The sequence below is a fragment of the Phaethon lepturus genome, unplaced genomic scaffold, assembly GCF_000687285.1.
Source record: "Phaethon lepturus isolate BGI_N335 unplaced genomic scaffold, ASM68728v1 scaffold24675, whole genome shotgun sequence".
NCBI lineage: Eukaryota > Metazoa > Chordata > Aves > Phaethontiformes > Phaethontidae > Phaethon > Phaethon lepturus.
The window spans coordinates 9051-20304 of NW_010541562.1; the positions used below are offsets into that span (position 1 = coordinate 9051).

The following is an 11254-nucleotide window of genomic DNA, read 5'->3' on the forward strand; positions in this document are numbered from 1 at the left end:
AACATCTTTCTACAGCTGCATAGCAAGCCACCCTGGGTATCCTGGTATGTGCCTCTGGTTTTAATGCTCCTTGTCTAGCTAGGTGTGGACCTGCCTGACTTAAGCGTGTTTGCACGGGTTGATTGCATCACTTCTGAGAGCACCACGGTACTTAAGACGTCACCGATGTTTTAACGTTGTTGTTTGGCTCTCTGGGGTTATAGAGAAGTGCCACTTCGCCGCACTTGCGAGGACGCGGCTAAAGGTACCTCAGAGCAATGGCTGCAGAAGCTGCAGACTCCGTGGCACGGCAAAGGTCCTCGAGGTCAGATCTGCTCAAGCCACGCACGAGCCCCTCTGCTAACCTCATGCACGAGCCGGGTTGTACAAACTCTTCGGTGTCCTGGGCAGTTCTGCACCGTAACCGCCGGTGAGCTACGGGCGCTGCCTGGCCAGCCGCGGCGAAGGGCTCTCTGCGCCGCTGCCGGGAAGTGCACAGCCATGTGTTCCTCTGGAAATCGTCCTGCTCTGTCTCAATAGCTGTTTGTCATGTTCCTTAATGCCACAGCTGTTCGGTTACGCCAGGCCATCTGCTTTTATTAGCCCTGTTCCCAGCACCCACTGAAACTCACACCAGCTGGGAGAAGATCATCATCTGCGTCCGAAAATAGCACTTCTCTTGTCCCCCTCTTCCAGTGATCCTGGAAACTTCAGCGTTTCTCTTCTTTTCTGATTTCCAGTTCTGCTGCCTACCTGCTGCCCCATGAAGGCTGGAGTCGCTGCCCTCGCAGCCGGGATCCTCGGCGGCACCGGCGTGTTGCTCTTTCTCATCGCTTTCGGGACCGATTACTGGCTTCTAGCTACGGAGACCTGCGGTGTCTTCGAGCCTGGGAATAGCACTCTGCAGACCGGGGAGGTAAACTCTGAAATCTTGTCTTACTCCGGGAGAAATGACTTATTGAAATAATTTAAAATTTTAAACTTGTAAAGTTTTAAATCTGTGATAATATCTATGCTCTTTGAAAGTGACCTGCTAGTGTGAAACGTCAGCCCGAGCTAATTTTAAAATTCAAACCAGCATTTCCATAGTATCTAGCATTTCGACTGAAGCAAAGTGTGTGTAGGAAACGTTAAGACAGCACCCGTGTAATCTGGCAGATGTGAACACTAGGGAACGAAAGGCAAAACCGTAAGAGCTTTACATGTTGACAACATTTGCCTCTAAAGACAAAAGATATCTCCCGATATTTGCCATTAGAAGATTTCTCCCTCTGTAGTTTCTTCATTTAAGAATAGTTTGTGTTTTAAAGTGTAGGACTTGGCAATCATTTACATCTGAAGTGATATGACTACAGCACAGACAGAAAACAAAAGCGAACATCAGACGCAGAACAGAGTAGACAAGAATTCCTGCTCGTCTAACAAGAAGAGGCCTATATATTTTAAAATTAAGATTTATATAGGATTTTAGTTAGCAGTAAATGTAATTTTCGAAGGACAATTTGGTATTTTAGTGCTAACTGTGATATCACTTGTTTATAGATCCTTTCAAAAGTTTGATTTTAGCTGCACTGGCTATTGTCTAACTCTTCAATGAAATAACAACCAGACCAGTTCCCTGAGCCACCCACTCTTCAAAAATGTTTTTGCGCCGATCAATGTGTGGTTTCAATTACAAAATGACGGGAAGATCCTTGTTGTGTGCAGACTTTCTGTTACTCCAAAGTTCAATCCTATTAGGTTTGATTTTTTTTCTGGTGTGGTGAGTCACACTGGGTAAGCATCATGATGCCAGCAAGAAATATTTTCTTTCATTTCAGAATCCCGTAATCAAATGTACGACACTGTTCGCTTGAGTCATGTTTCCAAATGACTTTCCCTATTGAAAAAAAAAAAAATTATAGGAAAAACTGCCTAGCAGAAGACACTGTCTTTACTGTTTAAAGCAACGCAGTAAAGCCCTGGAGACGGCAGAGAGTCACGGACAGAGGAGCACCGCTCAGTTTTTGTGCACTTGGGAAATGACAATGTTAATTGTTTCAGCTTTTTGTCTGTGCTGTTGTCTTTTAAAGTGGAGAGACTAGAGACGTTGCACTGCACGACACGAATAAGCATCTCAAGCATCTCGGATATGCTCTTGGCCCAGTGTTAGTGTGACTGTCACCAAGGCAGAGCAAGTTCAAAAGCGCCCGGCAGAAATAGGAACTGCTCTTACTCTTTCCTCTGAGCTCTTTTATTTCTATTCCAGCCACTGTTCCTGTTATTTCTATTTCAGTTACCAGTTGTGTACAACGGGTTGTGTTTTTACATTCTCTGTCCTTTCTTAAACCGGCAAATCCTGTCCCTTGTAGATAAGGATGGTCTTGAGTATCTGCCAGACAGCGATTAAATGTGCCGTAGATGCACTAAGTCAGCAGCCACCCAGCTGATGAAGTCTGAGGGCTGCATGCTGCCATTGTCATAGTCAGTATTTTGTCCTGAAAGTAAAAAGAGAATCAGGTCAGAGCTCTGAAAGCGGTCATAACGTGATGCATAAAAACCTCAGGGTGAGGGAAGTATCTTATAGCACCTCGCCGTTGCATCCTGTCTCCTTTCTCCAGTTCACAGGGTCCAATCCCATATGGAGTTCCTCCATCCTCCACAAAATGTAATTTTATAACAGTCATGTCTCCTTTACCAAATTGTATGTGATAAAGGCAAAATTAATTCTGGCTATAGTTTTAATGAGCTTTTTGGTAAATAGTCTATGACTCAACTTTTGCAATATTCTTTCTTCTGGAAAGACCTAAAGCTTGTGCTCACAGGTCTGGTCTGGGGGTTGAAGCAGACTCACCAAAAAAGGAAAAATTGTCCCTATCCTGGTCTATGAGAAGACTGCTGTGGGCAAAGAGTGATTTCTGTCTCACGTAAGTTTAGTGTAACTTCTACTGGGCTCAGCAGAGACAGAGAAAGAAGAAAACCTTTGGACTGGTGATTGGAAGAGGCTCAACGGGATTGTTAGAGTTGAGCTGTCTTCTGGTGTTAAGCTGGACCTTACATGAATCCTGCAGGGTAGCAAGGACATTTGAACTGTTGCATTGGGTCACCCCTAAAATTGCTTACCTGGTAATCAACCTGCTTCCAACTGCTTACAACAGCAGTAAAATTTACTTAAGGAAAGTATTTCAAAAGTAGGATACACCCAGAATGCTGTGCTGCCTGGCACACCCTTCCAGCTCTGGCAATCAGTGGTTTAAAGATAAAGAAGAAACTGTTTTGTGAAGGTCTGCAGGATGATTTGTTATGAGAACATTTTGTAGCTCTCATGGCAGAAAGTCAAGGCCAGCAGCTGCCTCTGTGGTTCCCCAAACCCTCCAAAACCAAACCAAACAACAACAAATGAAACCCACAGTTGTCTAAGCAAAAAATACACACTTTCCACCTTTCCACCGTGATCATCTCCGTATCAGCTTGGGCTTTCATTCCTCCGCAGGCCGAAACACGAACAGAGGTCAGGAAGGAGATCCTCACGTTCCATCATGAGGGCTTCTTCTGGCGGTGCTGGTTCTTCGGTGAGGGCCACCCAGAGACCATCTGGACCTTCTGGTACAGTGAGTATGATGCCACCACACCATGTTCACAGCGTTGGCTCACAGTTTGAATTGCGAACAAGCACAACAAGGGCTTCCAAGGATGAGGAGACAGTTGTCTTTTATTTTATTTTTGTTTTTCATTCTCATTGTCTCTCTATCAAAAGAAAACTTGTTTCACCCTTTCTGTGCCCTTTTTTTGACTGGGGTTTTGCTCTCAGAGGGTTGTTCACAGACATGTAGGAACCTCTTGATGCCGTTTAATATATCACCTACAAAGTCTTACAGAGTGGTGGCTTCCACCAGCAAGGGCAACTCTCCCTGCTTGTCTCTTGATGTTTGTGTTCAGCTAAAGTCTACTAAATTTGAGCCTATGCCTTCCCTGGCCCTTGGCATTGCTCTTCTGTTAGCGTTTTCATCCACTGGAGCGTTCCCACCTCCCACCGATTTCAGCGTGAGGAAGGCTGGACACGCACACATGTGGTCTCCTGGTTGCTCAGGACCTCTAGCAGTGGGTGGTGGTGGGCCATGGAGAGCCGTAACCACATGTGTTTATGCTCTTAAGCAGACAAGGCCTTTATTTTAAGATCTTGCCTGTTTTGCTCTTTAAGGTCATTGAAATTACACGTGTGAATAACCAGAGACGGATGCAAAATATTTTTTTTTCTGCAAGCACATTCACTCTTACAAATTGAAGAAGAAGGTGAAACCTGTTCTGAGACACCAGTTGGTGCTGACTGGTGGCCCATATGCAGTGAAGCGTGGGGTCTTGGCCCAGTGAACCAGGTGCTCCCACCAGAAAGAGCAGAGGAGCGAGACCACCTCACAACACGCCTGGCCCCGGCCCCGCCGGCGCTGAGCTCGCAGCCAGCTTGCCCGCTTTAGTGCACAGTGGCCAATTAGAGGACAGCCTTTCCCTGGGATGCCACAACCCTAGAGGAGTGTTGGGGGTGAAAAAATAGAGATTTTAAATAAGTCCTGCAAAGGTTTTAAACACTGCAAAAGCCTTGACCCTGCGCTCGCTGGTGTGTTGTTCTGCTCGAAGATGCTTACGTGCCTGTGGAGCAGCGTCATCGCCTCGTAGGGCGTTTGGCTGCAAATAATGCAGGTTCCCACAATAAATTTACTCCGCAGTGATTAAAATTTCAGATGGCTTTGCTGTCCCCCGGTCCCTGACTTGTGTTTCCTGTAAAATCTTGCAGGAACAGTTACTGCCACTGCTCAATGGAACAATGTGGGATTTCTCACACCGAAATTTTTTGATAAAAAAGGATAGGCGTGGAGAGGGAGTTTGCTATCTAATTACATGACATGGAAATACATGATATAAAACAATGTTACCTGAAGTAAAATGACTCTTTCTGATAACTGGCAAATTTGTGTTACTTCTTTAGGTATTTATTATAATAGGACTGATCATGGCAAATTAATTTGCTGCTCTCATGGATGTAATAATTAATTCAATAGGTATTCCATAGTCAATTTAGCATGAACTAATGTCCACCTATTATAAAGTGTTCCTTTGAGCTGGGGAACATATTTAAATAAGTGGCCAACCATTAATTAATTCATTTAACATTCATTCTATTACCGTTAATCATGATAAGCCTCAGTGGTATTAATATTGATGGGCCACTTCCATTCTAATTGTGCTTTCCCTCCTCACAAACTGGAGGTCTTGTAAGGTAGCTCGGTCTGGTAGCCGAACACCCTTGCCCTTTCCAGGCAGGCTGGCACACTTTCCGGAGGAAAATAGCAATGTGTATATTTACAGTAATTGAGTTGCACCATCTTTCATGATTTATGTCCACCTCAGGCTCAGGTTCTGAAGATGAGGTGTACAGGTAGCGGTCTCAGATCCTGTTACGTCTCCCCTCTCTCATCAGTCGTCTTTATTTTTCCTTTATCTTTCTAAGCAGGATTTGCTATCTTTCTTCACTCCCCCAGCCTTCTGCCTTCAGTGCGGGTTTTCTAGGATTTGCAGACCAGGTCATTGCCCTCTGAATGCTTTAACTGTGACCTTGCAGAAAATAAAAGCAAACTGTTTTTTTTGTTGTTGTTGTTGTTCTCTTTCAGCCAGCCAAGCACACCCCAAGTTCTGCATGCATGGCTACCTCTTTCCCATGCCCATTGCTCTCGGACCTTTCCCCCATCCTTCCTACGACACAACCGCAGGTGGGTTTCTTTCCTGCTCCCCCAGCAGCTCCTCGCCCAAGCAACCGGGCAAAGATTCACGAAGCGTGTCGGTGCCGAGGTTCTCCCTTTGCGAATGCATGTAGTGAAGCATGACCAAGGTTTTTGGAAAGCTCCGTTGCAGAATGGCCTTGCTTAGTTGACTGCCCCAAGCCGTGAACACATCGAAATGTTCTCCCACATCTTCTCTCCTCCAGAGCCAGCCGTGCCTGGCCATGGGCAGCGCACTCTCCTGCTGGGTGCTCAGTGCCTGTGAGCTAAGGAGGATGCTAAATCCATCCTCTCCCTTCTCCCACCTCCCCACTCGCTGGGAGGAGCTGGAGGCAAGGGGCTTCTGCCCCATGGCCAAGCCCAGATCCTGTGGGCGAGCAACACAAATAATCTCTCCTGGGCTGCAGGCTTGTGGCAGACCGGCGCTGACTCGCTTCCAGCGTCTGGCTTCCTGGGAGAGCTCTAGTGCTGATTTGTTGCAGGACAAAATAAACAAGCACTGGAAAATCAGTTGAAGACCAAATTGTTAGAAGATCCACGTAAGTGACTGGCTTATTTTTAATACACTGAATACGACCCAGTTGGAGAGCAATCCTTTCAACTGGTTCCCTTTTTATTTATGTTTCTCTATATTTTCAGTTCTTTAATGAGTCAGCTGCTGTTAGGAATTTTAATTTGCTAAATTGGTGGCAGCAGATAGAATTAATTCAATGATCTTTTTTGAAATGAATTGATTTCTTTAAATAGTGTGCATCACTCTGCGTTGCCTCCGGGGATCCGGGGCAGGCATACTGCACAAACAAACATCTTGACCTTTTCCTTAGCCTTTAGCAGTACCTTTTTTTTTTTTTTTATATAAGGAATTAATTAAAAAAGAAAAAAAAATTGTCAGTAGGAGCGTGTGAGGGGGAGCAGCTAGTTCCTTTTGCTGTGCAGGATTCCGGCCTCGGGGAACGTGCCACCGTGTAAGATGGACACGAGGGACCTGTGGTGGCAGGAGGAGGAGCCCCTCGCGGGCTCTGTGCAGCAGACCCCGGGTTCAGCGCTGGGTTCTTTTCTGCTTAGGAGAGGCAGGCATGGCGTCTAGTTTCTGAATGATCTCGCTGATAAACACACTATTTTTTCCCGTACTAAATAAAGGGCCCTGGAGGCATCTGTCCCTGCCTGTCAGCCCTTGCCATGCAGCCCTCGCGGCTGCCTCTCAGAAATGCCCACGGGGACGGGTCCCGGCCGGGCGCTGGGGACGGGCTCGGTGCAGGGGCTGCACCCCGGGGTGCTGCGAGGCTCTGCCCGCAGGCTCCCACCCCGCTATGGTCCCCAGGATCATATGAGGATGAGGATGTCCCCAGACCCACGTTTGGGGTGGGGGGAGCGCTGGGCTCCTCTGCTGCACCAACCCCAGCAGATGCTTCTGTCAACACCAATTTTATTTCAAACGAGCCCACCCTTGTATGCAAATGATGCCAAAACAAGAGGCCGTCTGAGAAGAGGGGTCCTCCAGCTATTACCTGCTCCAGAGATAATTCTGCCTTATCTGCATCCTCTTAGGCTCCCTGAGAGAAGCGGGTGATGGGAGGTTAAACATGAAAATGAATTCTGTGGTTTTGGAGAGTTCGAGATACTTATCTCTCCCTAAGTGGCTCTCCTGACAAAATGGTTTCAAATGAGTAAAACGCATCTTCTCTGTATCATTTTTCTTTCAAGTGTGAATCATTTCAGCATTACCCACTTGCTCGAGCTCGGCTTAAATCTCTTGAACTAGCACTTCTGAAAAACAACAGGCAGAGCGAGAGGCAGTGGTCCGAGGGGATCAGATGAATCAGGGGAACGGGGAGCAGGGAGCCAGAGGGTCTCTGCCTGAAGACCACCACCTTTGGCCAAGGTCTACAGCAGTGACTGGAAGAGACTTGGCTACTGGGAGCCTGAAATTAGTGACTACGTCCCACCCCGTGGGATGTGATGGTCGCAAGCTTGGGTCTGGCTAGTGTGTTTGCATGAAGTCACAGCAAAGCCCCCAAATCCAGCGGCTGAGGCGGCAGCTGTTTTCCTGCCCTGCTTTCTTACCTGGAGTCGAGCAAGGCCATTAATGGGGGAAATCATGAGCTCCCATTTTCCCTGCAGTCCTCCTAACAAAACCTGCCCTTATTTAAACCAGGAACCTTCTGTAAATGTTAACTAAAATGGAACAAAGATGTGGTCTGATTCCAGCTCTCCAAATTTTGTGATTTGTCTTTCCTTTCTCGCCAAGCTCTCCCATCCTCCACAGGCACGGCCAAGCAGGGTGTCCTTTCCTCTCGCCCCCTTTTGTGGCATGCTTCCCTCGCCCCCCCCCCCAACCCCTTGTAACGCATGACGTAGGGCATGACATCCAACCTGACCTGGCATCGCGGCCGTGCCCCGGCGGGGAGGTAGCGAAGCAGGAGCTCCGGCTCTGCCCAGCATGAGCAGCATCGCAGCTGATTGCTCTTCCTGTCGCTGAAGCAGGAGTTAAGCACGGACTGAAGAAAAGCGCTTTTCCTCTCCTTTCCCCTGACTTTTCTCTTTTCGGCCCCGCAGTGTACAGAGGCTTCTGGACGGCGTTCATCATGCTGGCCGTCGCTGCCGGGCTGGTGGGAGGGCTGCTGCTGGTGTGCGGCGTGCCCTTCGTCAGCCCCCGGTCCTACAAAGTGGGAGGCGGATTCCTCCTCGCCTCGGGTGAGCGGTGGGGACGGGGTGCTCTGCTTCGGGCGTGCCGGGTGGGGGGAGGCAGCCAGGGAGCAGGCGCTGCTGGGGGAGATGCGCTGGTGGGAGCTGCACCGACTTGGAGTAGATGAGTTCCCTCTTCTCCCGCTGGAAATGAACCTCTACGCTCAGTCAAGCTTGAGGAAGATTGTCCTTAGTCCTAGGGAGGCTGGGGTTTGGGAAAAAATACTTTTTTCCGTCCCCCTGTCCCCCCCCCGCCCCGCTTCTGTGCAACGCAGAGCAGCAGAGCCTTTTATTTTAGTGAAGTCCGTAGCAGCGTTAACCCTGGGCAGCAATCAGCCACGCTCTGTTCCCCCGAGTCAGCCGTTGCATTTGGGCCTCTCCTGTCTCTGCTGTTAACATCCGGCAGAGCTGGAAACCCACTGAGCGATGAAAGGCATGCCCGGCGCTTCGAAATGGGAGGGCTGGCTTAATAAGACCTGAAAAGGTAAAGCGATGGCACAGCAGGAAAATGAATTAAAAATAGGCATTTATTCATTATTCCCACTGCTGTTACAAATGATTCCACTGAATTATCACTTGGGCTTTTTCCTTCTTTGTATTTGAGGAGGAATAACTGGCTTAGATAGTAGAAATACTTGGTTTATAACTGTGACTCAAACTCAGAAAAAAGCTTTTTTTGCAAGGAAAGGCCGGAGCTCAGCTGCACCGTGCCAAGTGAAGAGCTTCATAATGGAGTCAGGCCTTTCTCTGAAAAAGCAGTGTTTAATTACAGATCCTGCACCAGGTCCCGCTTCCTCATACACGGCACGAATCAAACAGGAGCCAGTGTTTGGGCTTCCAGTGTGCTCAGGTTTGTTGGGGCCAAAAACATCAGTGAAAAGATTTAACAAGAGAGGACCCAACACTGACCCTGGAGGAACTCCGCCTAAATTGCTTCCAATCTCACCATGCCCTACCGTCGTTACCTTTTACTCTTCTCCCCCATTATTTAGCTCCCTACCCATTTTATAGCTCCTTTCCTAATGTCTATCTCCTCCAGATGTACTAATAATTAACCACTTGACGCCAGCTGAGCCGCTTGTTAAAACGAAGCTAAATGACATCTATCTATTTGTCTAAAAAATCTGGAAGGCACTAAATCAATGTGGCCGTACCTGCCTCTGCTAATTCGCTTTGCATTTTGTCCAATTTTCCATTTGCCTCCAGGTCTTCAGTTATTGAGGTGAGGGCAGCAAGCCTGTGGGGATCTGCTTATCTCTCTCTTATATAGTTTAACAAATGCTTGGTCGGGCTTGGTTTTTCTAAAGGCAAATTTCATGTGCTTTTACGCACAAGGATTTCATTCGGGTATGCAAGACGTCTTGCTGTCAGCTCCCCATCAGGTACCAATGCCTTCTACTGAGTAGCGTTGACATGCGTGTGCGTTGAAGTAATCTCTTCTTGTGAGACTAGGGCCGAATACTCAAATCCTCTCAGACGTGACACGGGCTACCTCAGTCAAAGCCCTACTTCTTCAAAACGCTCAACTTTCAGCCCAAATGGAAAAACTGAGATGGATCATCGTCTGACACAGGCCAGATAACCGAAATATCACACAGAAAAGGGTGTCGAGTGATACTGAATCACTGTATTCCATTTTTTTTTCATTGTTTTTTGCACTTTATTTGACTACTTCTTGATGAAAAGGCTGGGGCATAGAATCTGACACTTTTTAGAAGAGATGATTATGCATCACATAAACCTCTTGGCATTAGACAAAGATGCTGCTGTTAAAATCCAAGTTTGTATTAAAGCAGTTTCAATCTGAACAGCAATCATTGTTATTAACTGTCATTAGGAGGAACGAGTTCAGCTGGAAGAGAATTCCTGCTAAATTTTCAATCTAAATGATAGCAGTATTATTTCAGCATTTTCAGCAAAGTTTGCTCAGAGTTTCTAGCTGTTCCTTTTTTTGGGAGGAGGGTGGATATCCTGAACTCGGACCTCTGGATCCTGCTTGGCACTGGCTTCCTGATGGATTCGGGATGCATCTCTCCGTGGTCGTTTTCTTGTTATCTCTTCTAAAAATATTTTGCGTGATTGTGCTAAGCAGTCGGAACAACAGATTTAATAGAGCTTCAACTCCCTACCCGTCCCTTTCCTTCGGACAGCGGGACGTGGAGAGACGACGCAGGAGAAGGCGCGCCTTGTCTTCTAATTGTGGCCTGCGGGTCAGTGTTAATTAACCTCCCTTGCAGAAGTGGTCTCTCCTTGAGGCGGTGTGGAAGGACTGGCAATCTGCAGAGCAGGAACGTGGTCTGGCAGTCGGATGGCGAGACGGGGCACCGCGGCTGCGAGATGCCGCGGCCTCTCAAGGCACCCTTTATATACAACTTCGTTCTGCCCGTAAAATCCCTCTGCCCCTTTTGTCAGCGGCCCACGCTGAGGCCGTGGTTAATCATTGCAAAATGACGCAACCTTTGCCACCGAAAAGCTCTGGAGACGTTGTTGGCGCAAATACGCTCCCAAGCGCGTCGATGGTTAACCAGCCCGAGGTGATGCGCAGGGGTTAGCGTGCCCCTCCGTTGCGGGGGGGGGTCAGCACCTTGGGGTGAAGATTGCGATCGCTCTGTTCGGTTTCTCCGGGTTTCCTCCCCGAGACGCCTTTCATTCGCCGTGCTTCCAAGAGGAGAAACCTGACCGCCCGCCAGCTACCCTAACCAACGCGGCGCTGGGCCGGCGGCCTCTCCGAGGGGCCTTTCCAAGGGCCGGAGCCAGCCCCCTTGACTTCCTCTGCCGGGCGACTCGGGAGAGGCAGCCGGGGCCCGTCTGGCACCTGCTGCCGCGTGCGTTTGCGC

At 48.2% G+C, this 11254-nt stretch overlaps 1 protein-coding gene across 1 annotated transcript; it reads left to right on the top strand.

The window, feature by feature from the left end:
* Nucleotides 1-742: 742 nt before the first annotated feature.
* LOC104615158 (transmembrane protein 182-like) lies at nt 743-11242 on the top strand (the record flags this gene model as incomplete). Its single annotated transcript, XM_010287776.1, has 5 exons — nt 743-895; nt 3452-3569; nt 5625-5723; nt 8289-8426; nt 11057-11242. Coding segments are annotated over exons 1-5 (694 nt in total), but the record flags the coding sequence as incomplete, so codon positions are not given.
* Nucleotides 11243-11254: the final 12 nt, after the last annotated feature.